The 26,554-nt window shown below is 37.7% G+C and overlaps 1 protein-coding gene across 1 annotated transcript in view; it reads left to right on the top strand.

Moving 5' to 3' along the window:
* phldb1b (pleckstrin homology-like domain, family B, member 1b) overlaps nucleotides 1-26,554 on the top strand; it is a 103,389-nt gene that overhangs the window by 17,752 nt on the left and 59,083 nt on the right. The window contains exon 5 of the mRNA XM_088346082.1: nucleotides 17,872-17,997. Coding sequence (XP_088202208.1) covers nucleotides 17,872-17,997 — 126 coding nt within the window. The remainder of the gene's footprint in view (nucleotides 1-17,871; nucleotides 17,998-26,554) is intronic.

The raw sequence follows: 26,554 nt of genomic DNA, 5'->3' as shown, positions 1-26,554 counted from the left end.
TTTTGGTATATAGATCTTGTTTTGCCCATTTCAACTCTAATCTGGATCGTCTTGGTTGTAGGTGATGCATTGTATTTGTAAGGTTTATTTTTGAATAAGGGGAATTGCAACCAATAATAAGAGGAGATATTGGTTGAGGTTAACAGGTATATAAGTAAGTGTGTTTTATTCACTGTAAAACTTTATTAAAAATGCCAAGATTTCATTTTATAATTTGGTAAGTGACAACAGATTTCCCCATCACAAAATTGATCATTTTTGTGAAACTAAACCAGATATTGCCAACATTTCTGAGGCCGAGAGCTACTATTTGTTACTGATTGGCATGAAGGCCTACCTGTGTGAAATGCACTTCATAAATAACAACTTATGTTATTACTGTGTAACTACAATGCTGTTACTATGTTATTACCAGGTTGTATACATTTGAAGTAGGGTTCAAATAAGCACAGTCAACCACTAAAGCGTTGTTTTTCAAGACACTGATCATGTAAGTAATTTATCATGCCAGCCGGAAATAAACACGTCCTAGAAAATCACTATCACCCATATTTTCAGAACCATTTCCACGGTCTACTCAGGTGCGCGTAGAGGGCCAACAGGCATTATATCGGAAACCTTTGCTCTAAACCAACCATTTAAAGAGCTATGAGGATACAAACTTTACTAATCACAAATTTATATGAAGTATATCCAAGTGGAGTCTTGTTTTCAAATTTTTCTCACGTCCATGATTTCCACACCACAAAATTGATCATTTAAAAAAAACTCTAAACAACAAATGTCAAATTCAAGGAGATGGTTTTCTATGGCCCCTGCAATGATCTTGATTTATTATTTTATCATACAGCAGGAATATTTTTTTTTCTTACTATGCATTACTTATTTTAAAGAAGGGGTTGTTTTTGTTTTAGGTGTTTGCATTTTTTACAAATTATATTTCAACTTATTTTTTATTTTTATTCAGTTTTTTACAGTTGTGTTAATGATTAAAAAATGCTAGTATTATATTTTTGTTTGGTCAATTTAGCTTAGTTTTTTAGGAAAATAGAAACTTTGGGCTATAGATGGTGCCTGAACTACAGCGTCTTCTTTCATTTCATGTTTATGTTATGTTATGAGGATTTTAATATCAAGGAAATTTGTCTTTTGTGCCTGTTAAGTTCAAGATTACCGACAGAGGCATAACAAATATGACTTTACTTGTTCATATTGGAATATACTTGTTAGGTTTCCGGGTGGTTTATTTAGGTTCACAAAAATCATCGTAAAGTTTTCAAGATTAATTCAAACAGGCCCTTGGCTTGTAGCTATTTGTTTTCATTTGTATCTCTGATCATTTGACATTGACACCCCTGCTCTAAAGAGACCATTATGAAAGCTAGAAACTAGATGGTTGCTGCCCAACTTGACCAATGACACTTTATATGAGTAGACCCTTGTATTTTCATTTTTTCTTACCAGCGTGGCCCTCAGAGAAAAATATTTTGGACACTTCTGTTTTACAGTCTAGATATGGTGCCGTTAAAATGATTTTTTTTTTAAAGAAAAAAAGTTATTATTTCAAAACCTATTGTCTAAATTAATACAAGTAAGGTCAAGTCATGTTAATTTGTATAGCCCTTAATCACGAAGAGTCTCAAAGGGCTGCACGACCACAGATTATTGCAAACCACAGACTATTGTTACACCATCCCCTGATCTATAACCTACACGAGGGCAAGGAAAAACTCGAAAATTTCAACATGAGGAAAATGAAGAAATCTTGAAAGGGACAGCACAGGATGTCCATACAAGACAATATGACGTGTAATGACAGCGTCAGGTTCTAAGTGAGTATTGGTTACTCATTGAAAATTATTTTACTACTCATAGTGTGAATAGTTACAAACTATTTCGATTTGATGGTTGAACGGTAACAATCTTTTCAGAATTCTTATACTGTTCAGGGTACACAGGTCGCTAATCAGTCACAGGGAACGTTGAATTGTTTTATTTGTTTTTCAGAGTGGCGCAAAATAGGAGTGCTTGATCATACCCTGGCCTATATAGATGGCGACTTAGAACAGCCAAAGCGTCAGCCATGGTGGAAAGAAACTCAATAGGCGCAATTAAAACGCTGTGGGCTAACAGGAGAATTAAATGGCTTAATTCATGGTTGACGTAACGCAGATGTCCGGTAACTCGATTTGTTAACTTATTAATGTTTTTTCTCATGGTGGTAATTGTTTCAGGAGAAGCCCTCCAATTTTGTTGTACAGGGCTATTGTATAACGACCATTAATTCATTTGTTTAGCACTGCGACAGAAATAGCCACTGCAGCTCATGTTTACATTACTATTGACAACAGCATTACTTTGGTAAAGTCATAGGTTAGCACATTTTGCATCATGCATGTGTGACAGTGGGTGTCGGAGTGTATTTTCAAACGTGCTTCTATTTTTTGATATCGGATGACGTTACAATTGCCTACAAATAGAAATAAGCCCTGAGTTTTTTTTTGCAACAGACCGGTTCATAGACTTATAAGTGTTTTTTAAGACTAGTAACTCCAATCGCACATAAAATTCACATTTTAAAAGCATCTGTACTGAAAGGTAATATAAATACATGTACTTAAATGTTTTATCAACATACTGTTGAGACATATTTAACCAGAAATCACAAAAATAGGATTAGAAGCCCAATGCATCTGTAGGGCGGTCATTTTGGTAATGTTGTCTAGTAAAGAGGATATCACAAACACTCAGACTTCAGCTAACGACCAATCACGGTTCAGTTGCTTTCAAAAGCAGAGCCATGATTGGTCATCACTCCAAAGCATTCTCAAAATGGCCTCCTCCGGAGAAAAATAAAAACAGGTGGATATTGTTTCTTATCCCAATCCCAATGTAATAGTAGTAGAGTACTAGAGGCCGATATAATAATATTATAAATTAGTAAATTTCACTTTATATATAAAATGATAAAGATGATTACGAGAGAATTTTTTTCATCAGCATTGCTGAGAATTAGAATAACAGCCAACAGATAAAACTCCCAAAATGTCATACGTAACTCACTATTGTAGCTTGTAAATCGCAAATCTGCAAATAAGCAACATGACTCTCTTGCATATTTCCTTTTTGAGGAATGTCAACAATCAAAGAACATTTTTTATGTTTCGAACAATACGCTACATATTATATGTATCTCTTGTTATATTAACTGTTAAAATAATGCAAAAGTAAATATTTGACCATTGAACCAGCAATATCCCAAACAGCTGTCCTTTACTTACTCTTCTAAAATCTTTGAGTAAAGTATCATGAATTTGAAAAACCAGACACAGTTAAAATATATATTTCTCCTGTGTATGAGTCCATATTCTACTTTGTCCTTATACGCTAATTTTGGCGTCTCAACAAGATTAAATAAAACTCGGGCCGTATGAATGCAACATTTACAACAGCACGCTGCTCCCACTCGTATGCAAGATCTGTTTATAGGTAGTCAGTACACACTGATCTGGTTTTCTAGATACCTCCCAACCACCCCCTACCGACATAAGTAGACCTCACTGTCTCTGTCTACTGTTACATTGCTATTCCTGGTTGCCACTGTGACCTAAGCAGGCCTCGTGACAGAAGTAGAAACAAGCTTCTTTTTTATAGATTGTAGGCCCGAAAAGACTTTTCGACGGTACGCGAGCCTAGCCTTAGGGCTTCTCCAGTTTCATGGGGAATGGTTTTCTCGTATTACAGAATTAAAATATTTGGAAACTAACTAATAAAACAGAATAAAAGCAGCTCCAGGCAGTTGCTAAAGCATAGCAAGAATAATCTGGTACTATAAGGTCAAAAGGAGGAATAAGGGTGTGCTTAATAAATAAATATATGTTACAATTTTTGACTGGAGGGATTAAAGGAAGCAATATCCTGTGATTTAAGTTCTTTTTGCAATAAACTTACTTTAAAACACTATACCTTTGATGCAATGGTGATGCCTTTTCTCATGAAGTAAAATTTACTTTTGTTGAGATGAATCTCACACGGAAAAGACTCTGTTAATGAAAACCGCGCCTCTCTCAAAGAGAATAACTACTTACCACTCTGCTGGACCAGGCATGCAGTCGAAACTTTCAAATATTCTAAGAAAACCTTATTTTTGTCTGTTTTTTCCCCCCAAATGATAGAAATCAACATTTTTTAAATGTGCTTCACTTGATAAACACTGTTTGTATCGCTATACTGCAAGCATGGCTGACAAAACGTGGCTGAGACACTGGTTTTCTACTGAGGTACTGGCATTTCAAAGTATCCAAAAACTCCCCAAAATGGTTTAGCTGGATATGGTTCCTTTCTGGAAATTACAAACTAAATCAGATGCATATCAACAATTGGATTTTCGAGATTACCGTATAATCCGGACTATAGAGTGCACCTGATTATAAGCTGCACCCACAACTTTTTAAGTGATTTGCCACTTTTGTACTTATACAAGCTGCACCTCTGTACAAGCCGCGTGCGCATGCATTAAAACTTGTGACACATTCAAAAGTGTAACACAGACCAGGCTGTAAATTCCACGATTGTTGGGGTTTTGGGGTTTTTAAGGGTTATTGTTCTATCTTCGTTATTCATTATCCATTATTAGTCAGTTCATAATACGCTACAAAGCCTAGGAGCCGGGACACTTATTCTCAGCCAAAAGGCTAAGCTAAGGTCCTAGCCCTAAAGCCTTGCTGCGATCATTGTTACTAAATAAATAGTAGACAATCTTAGAACCACAATCAGCGTCATGAAAGGAAAATGATACCCGTAATTAACGTATGATGCAGACTTGTAAAGTCCGGGTCCCGTTGAAAGTTATCCAAGGAAACAAAATGTATATTTCCAAAGTTAAGGGTGGGAAAATTATATATCACACTATTGTCTGCTGCGAAAACAGACAGATCTACCGGTAACTCAGCTTTACCCCACTTCCCATCAGCCCACGTTTGCAGCCCACGTTTGCTCCACCCCTTCTTTTTGATTCGCTCGTAGAACTCATAACAGAATAAATCCCTAAAATAAATACATTACAAAAATATATAGTTGCAAATACATATTATATATGGTTACACATATTTACGAAGAAATACGGTACACCAAGAGAGTTTTCAAAGCTTTAATAATAATAATATGACTTTCATCCCAAACCATTCCTTTAAAAGGTAACAACACGCTAGTAGGATCACGCTCGCAATGCATCAAACGTGTCTGTCAAAAGAAAGCATGCTTTGTAGCGTATTATGAACTGACTGATAACGGATAATGGATAATGAATAACGAATAACGAAGATAGAATAATAACCCTTAAAAACCCCAAAACCCCATTCACGGTAGATCGTCCTCAACTTCCTCCTCATAACTATCGCCATCAAGGGCGTCTTCCTCATCATCGGAACGTACCTTTCCTTTACAGACAATGTATGCATAAACTTAGAGGTTGCAGTCTTTCTTGGCGCACATATTCTACTGGTCTTATTCTTACCTTTTGTACTCCAATGCTGCTGGTGGCCGTTAGAAAAATTACATAAATTTGCCGCTTCACTGAATAAGCCGCAAGGCTGAACATTTGGGAAAAAAGTAGCGGCTTATAGTCCGGAATTTATGGTAAATGTTTTTTTTTTTAAACTGTAGCATGTTTCAAAATTATCTATGGGAAAGACATCAAAGTAGGCGGTGCTCCTTAGTTTACCTAGCCCATCTGGACGATGAAATCAGATGGGCTGAAGTCAAGGTAGTTATATGGTGCCATTTACTTTCAGGTGCGTGTTTACTACCAGTGACTTGCTTTGGTCGTGATAAAAGGATGAGGGAGCGTCGGGGGATGTGGTCAATGAACATCTGTTCAGACAATCGGTGACCAAACACTGACACTTAAACTAATTGTGTGGTGTCCACTAGACAATTCTGCATCTGGCCTCTGTGATGTGAGTTTTGTTCTGGTTCCCAAGGTATTGGCATTGACAACGTGCCATATGATTTAAGTTTGGGCTTGGATACCCCATTTTGTTAAGTCAAGTTGTATTTATTTGTACAGCCCTTCATCAGAAAACTTCTTAAATGGCTGCACGATTACAACATCCCCTGATCTGAAACCTACATTTGTGCAAATCGCTTGTGTATGACTATTATGTACAACCAAAGAGATTTTTAAATACATATGTTTATGTATACCGTTACTCCTGAGAATATAAAATCAAACACCACTGCTGTCAGTCTTCCTCTGGTATTTGACCCCGTTTGATGATCTAGGGCTTGTTGAAAAACACCCATTGATTAACTTAGAGGCTTGACTTCTTGACCCTTGTCTGGGTTCCATAGCAACTGTCAACCAAAGTTATGACCCCCTTATTGTGAAACGTCTTGGCGACTTCAGTAATGTCCCATGCTGTTGATTTGAATACTTAACTATTGCTAACCAATCCTTAAAAAAACATTTTACTGGATAACCTTTGATTCACCTATTACATACCACAACTCTTATTGAATCTGGCTGGTTCCTCAATGATCCATCTTTTCATCTTAACATTCATAATAACTTTTTAGACAGCACATCTGCTGAAGGGAGACAAATCCTGATTTTTTGTTTTGCTGAGAGTTTTAGCTAAACTATCAGACTGATCTGTGCCCATCTACTGATCCAACAGGCTTCCAATGTGTCTTCTTAATGGGTGATGCCCGGGAAGGTATCAGGGAGGCGTTAAAAAGCACATAAATACGTTGCGATTTTCAAACTTTAATGCCAAAAAATAGTATTTCCACTTTAACCATTCACTGTCATTTTGCTACAAAATTGCTGAATTAGCGATGAAATAAAAGTGTACCACACGATACACCTTACCATACCTAGTTAATATTCCTGAGGCAGCTGATAATCCAATTTACATACAAATAGTGTCAGCATACAGTTTACGCCGATTATTGTCATCAATGCAATGTTTTCCTTGTATTTGGACATCCTCACAGCATGTGGTTGTGTGTCGCGGCTCAGAGTTCATCTGAAGTACTCTCTTCCTGACTTCTACTCATGCTAAAGCAGTGCTCATCAACTGTAGGAGAGTCAAAGCATACAGAAAATCTTAAAAATGTTCCAAAAATGATCAATCCTGGCTCATGTTTTGTTGTTTTAGCAAAGAAATTGTCAGAACAGGCTATAGCATAGGCCCAGATACTTATAAAACCGATTTTGTTGTAGGTTCGGATTTTACAACTTATCTTTCTAGTTTTGTTAAAAGTTTCAATCGTCTTAGGGAAAAAATGAGAAAGAATATTTAGGATTCAAAAACGTATCTGCCAGTTTTATTTTTTTAGTTGTTTATTTTTTTTTCTTCAACCAAACATATTACTTTAATTTTTTACTCATACTACCTTCTGAACAGATACTTACAATATACAATCACTATGCTCGTCACTGGAAGATAGAAAAGTTACTCGACAGTGGCACAGTTTTTGAGAATAAATGGTAATTATTATTAAAAATTAGAGAAAACTGTGCACTAATGAACCACTAGTTAATTCTGTTGTCACTGTATGCATAAGTGTCAGGATTGAAAAACCGTCCACCAAGAATAACATAAAAGTTTACAACGGGGGACAATCCAATGCGTTCAAATGCCGTTAGACATTTCAAACTCAGACAGTAGAGTCCATCAATGCATCAAGAATGTGTTTGGTGAATTCATGCAACTTTCACGTCCTCTCGCAACAAAATCGCACAAACCTTAGCCAAATGAAGATTGCATTTTTTTTTAAGTTCAGGTAGCATCAGGCATTTTATGCCATAACGATTCAATGAGGACCGAGTAACGGCTCCATACGCAGAACCTCTTGGATTACTGAGCTTCTATTATTTTCTCTAAGAAAGAGCTCTTTTATTCTGCAAAAACAAACATCTTTTGGATAGTTAATTTATTTTTTAGGTCATGGGCCACATCTCGTGACTATAGTTCATCTGGTAAATTGAGATTTGCCTTGAAATGTGGCTACAATGCATGCTACCTTGTCACTTAATGAATGAACACTGATTTAAGACACATTCCCACAAACCACCATCCTACACTTTGTATTGACTACCTTAAGAAATAATGGATTAACTGAAATACCAATCCATGCAGTACATGACTGTGTATGGGTGGCAAAACTTGGGCAATTCACAGTTAACAGAAAGGAGAACATGCAAGCCTCGGATAAAATGTTTTTGCAGCATGTGATAAGCAGCACGGTGCAGAGGGAATAAATTGTGACAACTTCAGGGCTGACTACAAGGCTCAGAGACGTATCACAAAGTCTGCAGTGATTGGATAGTGACATGTACAGTAGCAGTCTCTGTGTAATGTTGCATACGTGTAGCAAAGATCTGCGCCAGTGAGCTCACTGTACCAGAATGTGAAGCACTTCATCGCTAACCACCTCTTTTTCCTCACCTCTAATCTTTCAAGCAAATATTCGGGAGGCAAAATTGATGTGCTGGAAAGATTGGTTAGCGGTTGGAAGAAAGAGATGTTATAAGAGAAATGATGGAAACTTTGCTACAGACGTATTCCAAATGCGACTAGCTGCTTATTTTAAGGTCACCTAGAGCTCTTGGCATAAGGGGGCCTACACACACACGAGCCTTTGTGGACTCAAAGAAATTCTGTGATTATACACAAAAAATAGGAAATTGAAAAGAATGTTTGTTTAAAGAAAATAGTGAATAAATATTTTCTTTTATTCTTTTTTCTTTTATTCCAAATAAATGATAACACAGTGCAATTTTCCTGCTTGATGTATAATTAAAAACATGTCTTTCATTATCATTATTTTTGCTATTATTTTTATTATTTTGAAATAGGAAATAGTGGTAAACTGATTATTCTGTTTTTATTGGACATATGCAAATTAAATTTCATGGGAACCAGGTTCCGCATTTTTATGACTATTGCGCTCCGTTTTGACTATTACTGTATATCATTTTCGCATTTGGCCCTATCATGTTGTTGTAGAAGGAGGGCTTTAGGACAGGATGGAATTCTATGATCTGAAGCCCCCTCTCCCAGTCCTTTTTGCAAGTTCACAATCCATTAATTTCTTATCTCCTTATTTTGAGCGTCTACTAAGGTTTACACTTAACATAAACCTTACACAATAATGTTCAGGTGTCAAATCAACAGCATGATGTTGAGTAACTGTTATATAATACCACTAAAACAACAATACAATTAAGTTGTAAATTAAAGAAAGTTCACTTGAATTTAGTCTCATAACATTCTTCATATAAAACAATTTATGATGATACTTTTACTGCTATTTGGGACGGTTTTAAGTTACGTTGTTGAGTAAACCCGATGTTCCTAGTTTCAGTGTTGTCATGTCATCTTTGATGTTCCGTTAAATACTCCATGATTTGTATTTTTTGATTCTATATCAGTATTGTTGAATCAGTTCCATTTAGAAATTGCAAAAAGATACATTTCTGTACAGAAAAATTGCAAAACATCACATTTCATTATACGAGTAGTAAGGTAATCGAATGTGTACATCTGATAATCAAAATGACCTCCCCCTATGTCCCGGCCCGAAGCCTTCGTTCCGAGAGCGCCGGTCTCCTGGTGATCCCAAGAGCCAAGAAGTGTTCCGCTGGTTCGAGAGCGTTCTCCATCCGGGCACCGGTGTTGTGGAATGCTCTTCCCCCTGAGATCCGATCTGCAACCTCGGTGGAAATGTTTAAATCCAGGCTTAAAACTCACTTCTACTCTATAGCATACGAGTAACCTAAACTTCTTATATGTAATAACTTGTGTAATAACTTGTGAAGTCTTAGAGACTAATTGTGATTAAGGGCTATACACATAAAAATGGCTTGACTTGACTTGACTTGACCTTCTTAGGTAGCTGTTTTTTTGTGATATTATAAATAGTCAGCAACATTTTCAATGGTAGGATTGACAGATTGGGGTATTGTACGTCTTGATTTACAGTCTAATTATTGAATTAGCATACAATTACAGGCACTGCCCTACTTACGAACGAGAAAGGTTCCGGACGATCGTTCTTAAGTTGAATTTGTTCGTAAGTTGCTTCAATGCTATATTTTTTATGTCTAATGTTTATAGAAGTATGTTTAAGGCTTGTATAAGTAACCTGTATTGTTTTTTTCCAAAAAAAGAAACATTTTATAAAATAATATGCTCTATAAAGATAAATAAAGTTGAGTTTAACTTACTTTTGAAAGATGCGCTTCAAGAGGTCCTTCTCCGTGGTAGAAAGTGGCTGAAAAAAAGCATTCCGACCAATTTCTCAACTGCATCTAGCTTTCTTCTTCCACTTTCATTTCAAAAGAAAAGTTTCGCCTCTTCTTTACACTTTACATCAACCATATTGAATGGATGCACGAGATATTAAACTATAAAAATGTCAAAGTTCTTAGCGCGCGAGATACAGTACACGTAGTACTGTATGTTTACACACAAACAAGAAGTAGAAGCCGGATTTCTTCTTCGGGGTGGATGCTGGATCAGCTCTCACAGCGCCACACGCCGGTAGCGGCGGAAAGAAGCACTACAGTAATGTCCTGTACTCGGAAAAGGTGCACACTATGCAAAATCTAACTTACAGCAATGTCCAGATATTTTTCGACATCCCGAAAAAAACGTTCGTATCTCCCATTTTTCGTAAGTAGAATGGTCGTAAATAGGGGAGCGTCTGTAGTCTACTCATATTGCGTAGTACACAGCTAACTCTAAAAGATAGCAGAAACGGCCAAAAAGGTCAACTTAAGCACCAAACCTAATTTTTTTCCACAATCTTGTTAAATTATTTTGTGTATAGTTAATTATCTAGCATTGATTTATTTGTACAGAATCAGTCATAATAGGCAATCACCCCTCTCAAAGGCAAAAAGAGCACACCTTTTACTTTGCTGACTGGCGTGTTCTATATATGGATAATAGTATTCACCTTGACTCAATCAGCGTTCATATGTTCTTTAATGCACTTAGACGGTCCTATGGTTTTATTAAAGTGGGGTCGCCGTGTCCTTCTGGGAAGATCAAACCCAACGGCGGGCTTTTTCCTCAGCATGTGTCCTTAGACCTGTCAATTGGAAAATTCAATGACTTATTCTCATAGAAAGCACTTTCTAGATGGGATCTGGCTGTCGTCAGTTTAAAAAAACAGTGTGGTGAATGTTGCCGTGCTGCGTGATGCCCTTCTTAAAGTTATTCAGCACCCACTGCAAGGGAGATTAAATGAATCAATTCTGGACTGCTGAGGAAGCCATTGCTCTCCACCACATTGGTCAGGCAAGCCATTTAATTACCGTGTAGGATCTTATTGCATGCACAGACTCCACTCATCCTCCACTCTGTGATGCCAACCTCAACAGTGCAAGTCCAATGCCATATAACTTATCGCTTAATAATTATTCAAATGGAAACGTGTCCATTTTCCTGCCTGAAAGTGTCTGGGGAGAATGTGCTGGTTAAACGGATTTCATTTTGAACCACAGCGCGTTTTGCTGAGCTCAACTTTTCAGAGGACAAAGCGAAATATAACTTTCACAGGATTCCTGGTATCAAAATATTTTATTCTGTGTTGGGGCTGCAACTAAAGACTATTTTAATGGTCACCGACTATTGAAACAATTAGTTGAATAATCAGAATTTTTTTTCTTAAGTTTATCATAAAGTTAATTTAGTTATGTGACAAAAGGTAATTAACACAAGAAAAATGGTTACAATTAAAATAAATACACTATTCTATTGAACATAGTCTGCGTTCGTAAGAAAATAAAATAAAATGCTATCTAAAACCAATTCGGCACAGTGCTTGGTCAGTACAGACATACTCCATTCATCCATCCATTATCTGGAAAGCTTATCCTCAGTAGGGTCACGTGGGTGCTGGAGTCCATCCCAGCTGTCTTGCGCAGTGGGCAGAGGACACCCTGAACTGGTTGCCAGACAGTCGTTGGGCACACAGAGACAGACAACTCACTTGACTATTCACACCTGTTGACAATTTGGACTGGCCAATTAACCTGATATGTTTGTGTTTGGAATGGTTAAGAAAACCCGCGCAAGCATGGGGAGAACATGCAAACTCCGCACAGGAAGTCTGGTAACTTGATTTGATCCCATGACCTCAGAACTGTGCTGCGGACGCGCTAACCACTCACCAACCGTGCCACCTAATCCATAGATAAACTGTACATTTTTAGGGATAACAGAATAAAACAATTATACTCATGTAAATATTTTTATCTCTGTTAACCAAAAAGAGGTACATTGGCAGAAGTAAACCAGTAAATAAAAAAAATATCATGTTGATTTTGTGAAGTGCATTCAGTAGTCAACAGCAACGTCTGAAACAAAAGTACTTTACAATTGTCAAGACTTTGAAATCAAACAGTTTTTAATAACTGACGTTTGTCGTTTCCAAAGGTTTAACAACTGACATGCAAACTCCATACAGAAAGGTTCGATCTCATGACCTCAAGAACTGTGCCGCACATACGCTAACCACTGCGCTACCGTCCTGCCTTATCGTGAAATATACACGTACAAATATTCCTGTCATCAAAACCGTATTGGCTTAAATGTTACTTGAATCTTACCAAGTTGAGTCACACTTTGTTTTATTCAACTGTCCAATGTGCTTTTTAAATGTTCATGTGCCACTGATCTACCACCTTGATACTCAAGGTCTCCTTTGCAAACTTTGGAAGTAATCTTATTCGTGGCCTTATCAAGGCTAAAATGCTCCAAAACTTTAGAAGTTGTGGGATGCGTAGTTGATGTTGACGCCGCCATTTCTGCTTGTTTATGTAACTGCTACAGACGGAGATGCTCTTGGCTATTGCGCATGATCGACTCTCAGAAGAGATTATATTCATCTATGGATGCCTCAGTCTGTTGGAAAAACTTGTTTGGTGACAATAGTCGACTATGAAATTCATTGTGGAATATTTCATCATTTCTTTGGCGACAACGTCAATTAAATGTTGCAGCCCTATTCTGTATGTGTAATTTGCATTTCAGTCTTGTCCATTTTACTTACCGGTACCGTAATTTTTGGACTATAAACTGCAACTTTTGTCACACGATTTTAACGGTGCAGCTTATGCGGAGATACCACTAATACCTGCATTTATTCTAAAGGCCACCAGGGGTGCTGGAGCAGAAAAGGTAAGAGTGAGACAGGTGGCGTCGAGGAAGACGCCAGTCACAACTGCCAATAAAGAACATAGAAGAAGTCGGAATTCTAGATGATACACAGGTGTTCAAATACTTATTTGCAGCTGTACCACACAAATACATTGTTAAAACATCATGCATTGTCATTTCTGGATTTTTCTTTTTAGTTTATCTCTCTCACAGTGGACATACACCTACAATAAGGAATTTCAGACCGCTCCATGATTTCTAAGTGGGAGAAATAGCAAAATAGCAGGGTGTTGAAATACTTATTTTCTTCACTGTATGTGCAAAATGTTTTTTCCTTTAAAAATGTATTTGGTGAAGCCTATATTCAGGTGCGGTTTATATTTCAGAAATTACGGTATTTTTCATTTGTGTTAGTTAAACAAGAGAGAAACGTGTTGTTCACTAGTTTTTTTAGAATTGGAATGCCCTAAAATTCTTCCTTTTCTGAGGAAAATGTTAAGGATGCACCAACTTCAGAAAGATAATCTTAAGTGATTACCCCACCATATTAATATTATTTTAAGGTCAGCCAACATGCTGAAACAAGTTGTGTTTGACCTCTCCTGCTTTATTTCTCTTGTCCAAACATTTACTCCATGAAGTGAGTTCATACCTGAGGGTGCAAAGATTTAAACCATCTGCACATATTTCAGCCATGAAATAAAAAGTAGGTGTGTATTTACTTTTGAGGCGAGGTGGAAGTTAGCCTCCACAAATTGCCCTTTGTCTGTTTATAACGTCTGGCAATTGTTTGTCTGACTTATTTCTGTGCTTGCTGATAAGCAGTGAAGCTCTGACAATTTGTGTGCAGATTCTGGTATCTGGCAAACATTCTTTTCATCATCTTAACGGCCGAGATAACCTTGAGACGAATTCCTGGCTTGAATTTTTTTTCAAAATATTTGGAGTTCGTACATATTTTAAAATAGTACTCAGATTTGTTCAATGTCTGTTTCCTGTTCATCTTTACACCCAGCAGAACCATAAATATTTAGTATCTTGAAAGTAAATCACCTTAGTAATGAATGAATAACTCTCTCCCTTATGTCTGGCAACTCACTAGATTTAAATTTACTAATTATTCTCACATCAGCTATGTGATACTCCCATCGTTGAGAGAAAATCAATCAAGATAATTTGATAGACATTTGTCTGTTTCCGATTTGCAATTGGTCCTTATTGACTGCCGATAATTTAGCTTATTGCTAAGTGTTAGATGGGGCATCGGAAACCCGCGGATCATGTACCGGATGCGGCTCTTCAGCGCTGCCGAGTGGTTCCCTGGCGCTTTTCCAAAGATTTTTACAAATTGAAAAAATGGGGGAGGAAAAAATATATTTTTCTTTTAATATTGCTACGTTAGGAGGACTTTTAATGTTTTCTTTTTTTTGCATTTTTCCTTTTTTGTTTTTTATTCCAATATGGCTCAACATTTTGGGTTGCTGACCCCATTGTTAGACAATTGTGAGAGAAATATATTGCTTCATACTCTGTACTTTTGGTTATGATTTACTCAATACAATCATTTAATTATTTTACACAGTTGTTTTGAAATGTCAAGCAAGAGTATAGTGTAATGAGGGTCATGCTTAACAGCCGCTTGCAAAACTAAGGCACTATCCTCACGACTAAGGAAATTTAAGCGAAATCTTTGCTCCTTATGACAATAACCGAGATATAATAATTGTCTTTGTTATAACAACTGCTATTCTATAAAAGTTTCCGGTTTCCACTTTCGAAATACATAGCGCTGAAGTTACTTCTAACAAGTCAAGTTATCCAATGGTAGATGTATGTATGGATGGATAGATGTATGGATTAATGGACGGACGGATGGATGGATGGATATTATTCTGTCATGCAGAATTACACCAGATCATACTAAGAATTGGCCAGTATTTTGTCGTTAATAAAACCATTGTGTAAATCTTAGAATACAAAAAACATGCATCTAATTAAGTGACCCATAGTTAACGTCTCCCTTTACAAATGATAGTTTAAGACTCAGGGGGCAGAAATCCTGATCAGAACATTCATAGAACCATGATTTTGAATTGATTTCCAAAAAGCATTTCCATTAGCATTGTGCTTCACTTCTTAAACATGATGTATCTTCAAATTAAAAATCGCACAGAACCAATAGTATAATTTTGATCAATCCAATTCTTTTTTTCTTTTCTCATTTATTGACATTGATTCAACCTGTGCTCCAACTAAGAATCATCTCATTTCATTGCAGGGTAAGAAACCTTTACTAAGAAAGCAATAAACCTGGTTATCTCCTGCAGAGATTGTGGACCTTGATAGACATTGCAAACATAGATTGGGTTGTCATGGCAATGAAAAGGCCTGAGTACGTTCCTGTAATTTCAGGCAGGCTTGATAATTCTGACGAAGACCCACTGTATAAGCATTATTGCAATGAAGGAGGACTCAACAAAGACATTTTTATTCATCTAAAAAAGTAACAATTGGTATGATTGGATTGCCCCACTCCTTTAAAATAAGGAGCTTTTTAGAGTGGAACACACCCTGTCTTTCGGGCAGACGGATTTTTGTTCGTTGCCCTGATTCCGAATACGACTCAATGAGAGTCATGCTCAACAGCTGTTTGCAAAAGATAACTAAGACACCAAAAACGTCGTTGTTATCACCACTGCCTTTCTATAAAGGTTTCCAATTTCAAGATCCATAGCGCTGAAGTTACTGGTAAATTCAATCATGTGCCGTTCATCAATGGCACAATATTGCTGAGTTAATGAAGATAACGTCACTATAAACTTACTATTTGGGTTTGAATTAGATACATTTCTAAAACATGAATAGAAGAATAATGATGATCATGCTAAAAATTAGATTTTGCTTATATCCTAAGCCTAAATGAGCTGAAGGCTGCTTACATTCATGGTCGCTTAATTAGTTCTGAAACTTCATCTTATCTTTCTAATTGCTGCCGTAGAGGTTTGTTGTGGTGAGGGGCATCTGATATCCCACTAAGTAAACCAGTGGGATTTTGTAAGGGTGTAGTCAAAGAACCTATCTGTTTTTTTCTTTTTCTTTTTATAGACGGGCTGTCCACATTGTAGCTGGCACTCTATCAGAAAATAATGTTAAAACAACGCAGTAGATGCAATCGAGCAGGGATGGTCAATATCAGCAATGTGGTAATACCGCTGCTGCATAAGGCGTGTTGTGTTTGCCGTGTAAAACACTGAAGGGATTTTTATAATCTTACAAAACCGAGATCTTTTGTATTCAGTTAAATTTAGGTGAGCCAGGCCATAGGCTGGGCCACTTGTAAATGTAAATGGTCTGCGTTTGTATAGCGCTTTTCAAGTCAATGAAGACCTCACAGAGTGCTTTACAATGTGCTTCACACTTTCCCATTCACACACACACTCACACACCGATAGCAGCGTCAGCCATGCAAGGCAACTACCTGCTTATCGGGAGCATTAGGGATTCAGTGTCTAAGCTCAGGGAACAAAAATTCAGTTTGAAAATGAAAGAATAGATGGTTTCTGTAGGACAGAACCGAAAGGTAAATGCAGTTTTCCATAGCAACTATATGATGGAGGCTAAGTATCATGTAACGTAATGTGGATCTGGTCCTTAGTCCATACAATTGTGCATAAAAAAGCAAGATTATTTTTAAAATTATAATTCACCAGTACAAAAGTTTTTTTTTAAACAGAACAATAAAAACTTTTATAAAGTACAGTATTTTAATCCGTCAAACAAATGATTGAGTCTGTAAATTGGGTCTGTTCTTAGATAAATAAAAAATTATAATAATAACAACAACAACTACAACAACAATAATACATAATAAATAAATAAAGGTTTACTACTTTGCGACTATTGATTATCGGCAGACATTTTTGGAACACAACCCTCGCGAAAAACGAGGGACTACTGTATTTTTGTCGTACAAATTTTGTAGTATTTCTGTAACACGATTTCTGTAATATTTTTATGAATAGTACTTTATTTATAATATTTATATATTGTCATTATATTCTGACCATTTTCATTCGGCAGGCTGGACTAAAAAGCCTGTTGTACCACATGCGGTCCGCGGGTTGCGTTTGCCCTCCCATGGCACATGGGACATTTGCAAAGCATATTTCAGTAGCCAACAGAAAAAAGCTAGAAACTGTGATATGTATATATATATATATATATATATATATATATATATATATATATATTTATTTATTTATTTTTTTTTACGCTGGAAATGTGAATTTCCCTTAGGGGATGAATAAAGTAAATAAATAAATAATAAATAAAAATAAATAAAGTAATAAATAAATAAAGTATCTATCTATCTATCTATCTATCTAAATGCATTTTTTTCTTGTTAATTCCATTCAGGCAAAAAATGTTTTTTTCATAATAATTGTTTGTTTTTCTCGAGGTTCAAGTAGCCTTTAGGGTCACTCATATATTGACTATTAGACTACGCTTTCTATGCCTCCTGTCCTTATAAAGGTCACTCCCTAAATCAAGTCAAAGTGTCTTTGTTCTCTTTTTGTATAGGATGCAAAGTTTATCTCTGATTATGTCTCGATATACTATCTAATATGTCAGTATAATTTGGTGTGCCATACCCTTTCTGCAGTGATTGTCAATAACAGTGGGTGCTCTTTTACAGGTTGTATGCTGTGTTTTGGTCAGTCAGCTTTTTTTCGCTTCAACCACCCTGAAGAAGCCTTAAGAATGAAGAGTATGATGCCGCCAGGAGGCCATATCTCCACAGGAGACTACAGGCGCTGTGCAGGTAAGAAATGATTCCAAAATTGCTCCTTCTACCCATTACCTGTGAAGATATTTTGATGATCTTACGGGGCATTGATCAAGGAAGAAATCAATAAACTGCATTTGTTAGGTTCTTGCTTCTGCCTCAGTCTCTGCTGTTAGGTCAGTACATGCCTTATCCAGGGTGTAATACACATGTGTCACACTCATGGCCCACGGGCCAGATGGGGCCCACCACATCATTTTATGTGGCCCACCACATAATTTTATGTGGCCCACCACATCATTTTTTATGGCCTGCAAGAGCTTAATATGTCTGAGCGTCTAAAAATGAGCTTGTTAAAGCAGTGCTTTGACCAAAAACTACATTTCCCACGATGCTTGTCAAAGGCCATTCATTCATTTATTCAAAATGTATCCTTAGTCAAAAAGAAGATTTTGTTACTTGTTATACAGTGATACTTCTACATATGACATGAATTAATTCACGGATGCCGCTCGGATCTAGAATAGCTCGTATCCTAAGGAAATGTTTCCGATACTAAATAATTGAAAACCAATTTGTTCCCGGCCTCCAAAACCTTTAAATTAACACTAAATAGTGACAAACCACATCTTCCTGATCGTTAGAAACACATTCAAATAGTAATCGAACATAAACATACAGTGATAAGATACATAAGATGACAATAAAATGACTCCAAAGCCCCAGTCTGTTGTGGTAACACCTGGAAATTCTTGTAACTTACATTTTCTCTCGCCTATCGGCCAACATTTTTCCTCGAAAGACATGTTGTATCTTTAATTTCTCGTAGTTCGTATGTATAGGTTTCACTAATTTTGATTTATAACCTGCGTGATGAAGGGGCCTATCGTGGAAGAAGAGCCGGAGCTAGCGAAGCGGCTAGCGGCGTTATAAGTCTTCGGTACCATCCGTAATCATGGTAAATGCGAACTCACGACCAAATAAGATCATCGAGTGCTGGTGGAAAACATCGAAGCGCACAGGGAGCGCAGTTGCTGTGTTTTGCGGAAACGTGGCTCACGTTTAGCATTCCGGACGCTAACGTGTAGCCACCCGGAGCTACCCGGAGCTATCCGGCTTCAACGCCGCTAAACAGAGAGGAGGCGGACTTGCTAACACGAGGTGGTGTATCCCTGGATTTTCACAAAGAAAAGTTTTCCATCTGCCGCAGGGATGTCGAACTTTTGGACTGGCGTGACGTCATCCACTCCGCTACAAGCACCCCTAGGGCATCATGTTAATCTGTTAATAAACAACGGGGTAGACTGCCTGAAGTGTGAATTTCCCTACGGGGATGAATAAAGTATCTATGTATGTATGTATGTATGTATGTATGTATGTATGTATGTATGTATTTACATGTCTGGAGCCTTCGCTCTTAAAACGCTGGTCTACTAGTGACACCAAGAGCCAAGAAGAGAACCGCAGGTTTGAGCGCGTTCTCAATTCGGGCCACGGTGTTTTGGAATTGTCTGCCCCCTGAGATTTGATCTGCAACCTGAATGGAATAGTTAAAATCCAGGCTTAAAACACACTTCTATAATATAGCTTATGAATGACCTATATTTCATGTTGACAATATCTGTGTATTATTTGGTGTTGCAACATCCATTGCAGCCTAGTCATCCTGGAAGGGGGATTACCTCATGTGCAGTCCCTTCTCAAGGTTTCCTCATTTTCCTCATGCCGAGGTTTTTTAGTTTTTCCTTGCCCTCATTTAGGTTTTAGATCAGGAGATGGTGTCGTAGTAGTCTGTAGTTTGCAATAATCTGTGGTCTGTGCAGCCCTTTGAGATTCTTTGTGATAAAGGGCTACACAAATGAACAGTGAATCTGCCGCCTCCAAATGTGACATGTTTTTCTATGTAATTGTAATGTTTGTGACTTGAAATAAATTGAAAAAATAAATTCAGAGTTACTCTACATGAAGGACTAGTTACATTTATTTTAGATACTGATTACATTTAGTTACTTTTATAAAATACATCAGGCCCTTTAAGGGGCGCCATTACGCTGATGTAGCACTCGGTAAAAATGACTTAGACATCCCTGGTGTACAAGAAAATTGATGCATTAGAACTAAATGTAGTTCTTGGCAAAGAAATTGGCTATAAGACGTTTTACAATGGCCTCAATGTGGTCTTAAAATGGTTTAGACAATATAGGTTCATATCATAATATAATGTCATCGTCTTCAGGACATGGGACAATTTAGAATTACAAACACAACGGTCCATTGTTCCAGATAAAAAGACTTCAAAGATTCTTTTACTCTGGTATGTTCATTCAAAGGCCTTTTCTTGATAGGCGGATGGTAGTTAAACGTCTTACATGTGGCTGTTTGTCGAGCAGTAAACCTCGAGCCTGTTTCCTTTTAAAAAGACGCTCATGGTTGTTGGTTACGCAGTAGCACAAGGAGATCTGCTGCTCAGGCTAACAATGCTGAGCTTGTATAAAGTTCAACAGATTGCTTTATGTCCGGGTTTTATCAATGGATCTTAAGAAAGGTGTTTGTTAAGATGGCCTGTAAAATTTAAACAGTCAGTTCCATTGTTTTATGGAAAACATTTGATATTTTTAGTTATGGCTGCCTATGCTTTGTCACAGCTTGTTCACGTTGCCCTTTAAATACAGTAGCTGACTAGACTGAGGCTAGAAAAGCTCTCAGCTGGGACCTGGTGCCAGAAATTGCACCATCGCTATTTTATGAGCATCTCATTCCTCTGCGTCTCCGGGCAAACTTTTGGGGTACTTGCGTGTTTGCATTCAGAGTCCTCCAGCTGGAAAGCACGTCACTTGAAGCAGGTCTTTTTTTTAGCTATCTCATCTATCAGGCTTTTGCCTCTGCGTCTTGTTATTTCACCCCCATTTGACAGCGGCTGCCGCTGTGAAGTTAAGTATAGCTCACTAGCAGGCTGCTTGGTGTGGACTTCCTGATCCAGTAATGAAAGCCTTCCGATGTTTAGAGAAGTGGTATTTTGCTTAATTATACATTCCCAGGTTGCATTGAGATGAAGGAAGACTGTTGCCACTCCCATGATAATCCCAGCATATCTTTTATCTGTTTGTAAATGCATTACAGAAATTGCTTTAACTGTTTAGGGTGAGGTGATACAACTATTTTACTTTGATTGTAATCAAAAATATTTTATTTACATGACATGAATAATGTGTAAAGGGTCAGGACCAAGATAGGCTTAGGCTTTTCTTTCCCTTCAGGCCAAGTACAACAATGAACACAAAGGGGTAGAATTTAGAAGTAAAAGGCAAAAGTTAGGTATGACATCGGCTTACCTTCCAGAAAAAGTGAAAAGTCATATCCTGAATTGGTGCTATGTACATTTACAAGCTATACGTTAACTTGCAGAGTTTGAGCAATGCTGCCTCTCTTGTTTTGCTGCGCTCAATAAAAAGCTCTTCAACAATAGTGGACATGTCTTGTGGGGAGTAGTGATGTTATAAAATGATTTCCTGAAGGGACAGTTTATTAAAACAGGGAATTTTGTACATTGATTTCAAATGACCAGGTTCTTAAATCTCTAATTGCATGATATTTGACAATCTCCTGGGTCACCACACACAGGCAGTCTTTCAAGGAAAGGTTCATTTAAGTCGTAGTGGGTATTTAAAACCATTAGAAGTGTATTATACTTAAATTATTTAATATTTATAAATTTTTTGGGGGGAATAACGCATATTTAGGCTGGTCGACTTGTTTACCTAAATGTTGTGGTGAGTGCATACTCCACAAGTGTATTATTTTTTTTTCTGATGGGCAATAATTTCTCGTAGCCCTATGTATTTGGCTCACGGGTCTCTCAACCGCCAGGGTAGTCTGGTTAGCACTTCCTGTGATGTGTGTGTTGGGCAAGTAGAGCCTGGCGGTGCCAATCCCACCACATTAGTCAGATTGTACCAGTTTCCATGGTAGCAGGAGAAGCCTCCTTATGGATACAGCACCTTCATCATCTGGTCGCCGATGCTTTTTCAGTGTACAGTGTCACCCCTCTCTTCAGAGATGAACCGGACATCGACATTACCCTACTGAATAATAAGACATATAGTCAATGCAAGTTGTATTCGCTCACCCTTTAAAGGCTTTGAATATTCATAGCATATACAGGAATAGTAAAGAATTCAAACCTAGAGTCAAATATGTGTGTTTTTTACTTGCAGTATTCATATCCTTAAATGAAGAATTTCCCAAGCCGCAGACTTATTTTAACAGCGGGACATCAAAGATCTTTTCCAAGCTGCTTCCCAGAAATCAATTTCTCGGAAAGTATTTTTTGAGCTCACTGCAGTATTTTGCGAATCTCAGTAAAGTTCAGGAATGCCATCAGATTTCTTTTTTATTATTCCAGAAAAGAATGCCATCAGGGAACCATTTTCCATTGAATTCAAAGGCAACAATAATCACAGCGCAATAGGCCCATGCTAGGCCTCTCAGATATCCCATTTACTTGAAAATTTCACAAAAATAGATTATACAAGTTCCTTGCTGTGTGTTTGTATGGAAGGATTTTCTCTTCAGGAAGCAAATCCCCCTGGGAAGTACCATAATGTAATATGTCTAGTTCGAATGCTACATCACTGTGATGAACGATGTGCCACCCAGTCAATTAGCCTGTGAAATCCATACAGTAACATTGGATTAAACATCACCCTATTACATTACAGCAGTAATACACTTTAGCTGTGCAGCTGGAGTAACACTTACCTTGTTTTCACTCGAAAAGCTTGTAAATCTCCACTTACTTCATCCGATAAGGTGCACTAGCTTTGCCACTTTTAATGGGCCTTTCTTTTTCTTCTGTGTCGAGCCAGCAGCCAGCAGGTAGCTTTGAAGCTATGTGCTTCTAATCTCGGCGGGTGTTTTACAAAGAAATCTGACGAAATTTTGCTTTCTTCACTGCTGTCTTACCCCTTATTTGCTTTTTCATATTGGTCTAAGTGTGTTTTAATATAAATTACTTTTAAGAATGATTTATTTAAAGGTGATGTTACATGCAATAATGGTTAAGCCAAGAACAACTACCGTAAATTCCAGACTATAGAGCACACCTGATTATAAGCTGCACCCACCACATTTTAAGAGGAAAACCGATTTTGTACTTAAATAAGCCGCACCTGTATATAAGCCGCATGCTCCCACATTGAAAAATGTAACACAAACACGAAATTAACCCAAAACCGACTTTAAGTCCCGTGATTGAAATTGAATGTGGGGGGGAAGGGATTTTGTAAGGTTTATTGTTCTATATTCTTTATCAATTATCCATTATCCGTTATCGGTCGAATCATAATACGCTACAAAGCCAAGGGGCTGAGTCAAGGTCCTAGCCACAGAGCCAAGCAGTTATCTGTGCAAATGCACCGTTCCCGGAGGTACTGCAATACCGGGCCGATGCGTGGAATGGACAGAGCAAACTCTTAAAGTACACAGTTCAAAAATCACAGCCGGCAAAATGAATGGAAAATGATACAGGTACTTAAGGTTTGATGCAAACCTGCAGATTCCGGGTCCCGTTGAAAGTAATCCAAGGAAAAAAGTGTATATTTCCAAAGGTAAGGGTGGGAAAATATATTTATCCACTATTGTCCGCCGCGTCCACAAACACGTCTCACCTTTGCTCCACTTCCCGTCAGCCCGCGTTTGCTCCGCCCCTTCTTTCTCATTCGCCCGTGCAAAACATCAGAAAAAGTTTCTAAAATAAATACAAATAAATACATTACAAAAATATACAGTTGTAAATACATATTATACATGGTTACACATGTTTACAAAGAAAGACGGTACACCGAGAGAGTTTTCAAAGCTTTAATTATCATAATATAACTTTCATCCCAAACGGTGCCCGTGACAGGGCAGTTAATGGTAGCAAAATGCTAGCAACACGCTCGCAACACAGTAAACGGGTCTGGTAAAAAAACATACCGTACTTGTAAAAAGCACGGTAGACTGTCCTCATCTTCCTCCTTAGAACTGAAGCCATCAAAGTTGTCTTCCTCAGTGTCGGAAAGAAACTTTGTCATATAGACGTCGTCCCACTCTCCCTTATTCCAAAACACGCTAGCAACACGCTTGCAACACAGTAAGCGGGCCTGGTAAAGTTTACGTGCAGTAGCTCTGTTTCCTTCTTTATCGGACTGCTCGATTTCTTTTACCTTGAAAGCTGCGTCATGTGCCTTTCTTTTTGCATTTTGCATGATGAGGGTATGTTTACGCTAATTTAATTTGTGCACAAGCCAAGAAGTTGCAGTCTTCCTCGGCGCATATATTCCACCGGTCTAAATCTTAACTTTTGTACTCGAGTGCCGCTGGCGGCCATTAGAAAAATTACATAAATTGGCCGCATCACTGAATAAGCCGCAGGGTTGAAAGTTTGGGAAAAAAGTAGCGGCTTATAGTCCGGAATTTACGGTAACCATTATAAAGTATTCTTGTTGGAGACATAAAACAGATATAATAATGATTTTCAAAATGATAGTAAATTGAGTCAAATAATCATATTTTTACATGCCTCCTACTTGAATCACAGACTCATACCTGCTAAGGATTGGATATGCAAATTACATGAAGTCAACAAGAATTTACTTCCCTGATCTCAATGAGGTCACAAGGTATAGAAAAGTTGATGATATAGCTGCTGCAACTGGAACTGGTTGCAAGGGAGAAGGTCTATGAGTCAGTTATCGTTTGACTTTGAGCATGCCGTGACATTGCAACGTCTGACATCTGCTAATGTATTTTTCAGAGGGGAAAAAAATACACCGGCAGTCGATAAAACTAAAATGGATATAAATGTTTTACAATCCTTATTTTTATTCCAACCAAACTCCTTACCCTCTAAAATGCGTGCAGTGCCCTCACATACTCAGCGCACAAGAAAATTCAGTGAAAAGTCAAGTCAAGTCGTGTTTATTTGTATAGCCCTTAATCACAGAGTCTCAAAGGGCTGCACAGACCACAGATTATTGCAAACCACTGACTATTATGACACCATCCCCTGATCTAAAACCTACATGAGGGCAAGGAAAAACTCAAAAACCTGGACCTTAGGAAAATGAAGAAACCTTGAGAAGGGAACGCACATGAGGTAATCCCCCTTTCAGGATGACCAGGCTGCAATGGATGTTGCAATAACAAATAATGCCCAGATATTATCAACATAGAGAAGAGAACGGTAATAAATTGAAAATTAGCTGAGATTCTGAGAGGCACGTTCACTCAAGCACATGCGTGGGAGACAGGTGGATAAAGAACATTTGATTTCCATGTATGTCTGCCCTGAATTATAATTGGTTTGCTACTTAGTGATGTCTGTGAAGTACATGCACAGTTGCACATGATTGCAGCACATTCATGTCACTGACCGTGAGTTTCAAATGTTCTGATTCAATTACTGAATTGCTTCTTTCTTTGCCTTGCAATCGCAAAACATTTGATTCAAATGGTCATTTGAACAAGTAACGAAATACACAAGGGGGGGCGGGCGAGTTAATAGTTATAAATGCTGAGCTAGGTTCTGGACGATCGTTCGTAAGTTGAATTTGTTCGTAAATTGCTTCAATGCTATATTTTGTATGTTTAAGGTTTATATAAGTATGTTTAAGGCTTCTATAAGTAACCTGTATTGTTTTGTTCTAAAAAATAAACATTTCATAAAATAATATGCTCTATAAAGATAAATAAAGTGACATTAACTTACTTACGGAAAATGGGCTTCAAAAGTTAGGCGACTTCCTCCTGCGTGGTAAAAAGTGGCCGAAAAAAACGATCCAATCAATTTCTCAACCGCATCAAGTTTTCTTATTCCACTTTTTAAAAGAAACGTCTCGCCTCTTCTTTACACTACACACCAACCATATTGAATGGATGCACACAATATTAAACTATAAGAATGTCAAAGTTCTTAGCGTGCTGGAGATTCAGGACAGTACGTTTACACACAAACTAGGATGTAGAAGCCGGATTTCTTCTTCGGGGTGGATGCCGGGTGACTTATCACAGTGCCACACGCCGGTAGCGGCGGAAGGAAGCACTACAGTAATGTCCTGTACTCGGAAAAAGGTGCACAATACAAAATCTAACTTACAGCAATGTCCGGATATTTTTCAACATCCGGAAAAAAATGTTCGTATCTACCATTTTTTGTAAGTCGAATGGTCGTAAATAGGGGAGCGTCCGTACTGCCTCTGACACTTTTAATCAACATAAGCTGTATACATTAGTTGTTACATTACAAACTTTTTTCACCGGTTACTCAAAAATGTCATGTAGTCAAGTCAAGTCATATTTATTTGTATAGCCCTTGATGAAATGAAATGAAATGATCTGCATTTATATAGCGCTTTTCAAGTCAATGACTTTCCAAAGCGCTTTACAATGTGCTCCACATTTCCCAATAGAGGCGCTAACCTGCTTATTGGGGGTATTAGGGGTTCAGTGTCTTACCCAAGGACACTTCGACATGTAACACGGATGAGCCGGGATTCGAACTGGGATCTCTTAATCACAATACGAGGGCTCTACCTCCTGAGCTACTGCCGCC

Source organism: Urocampus carinirostris, chromosome 10, assembly GCF_059441175.1.
Source record: "Urocampus carinirostris isolate Australia breed hairy pipefish chromosome 10, RoL_Ucar_1.0, whole genome shotgun sequence".
Taxonomy (NCBI): domain Eukaryota; kingdom Metazoa; phylum Chordata; class Actinopteri; order Syngnathiformes; family Syngnathidae; genus Urocampus; species Urocampus carinirostris.
The sequence above is the reverse complement of the archived record's forward strand: the minus strand, read 5'-3'. Positions and strand labels throughout refer to the sequence as shown.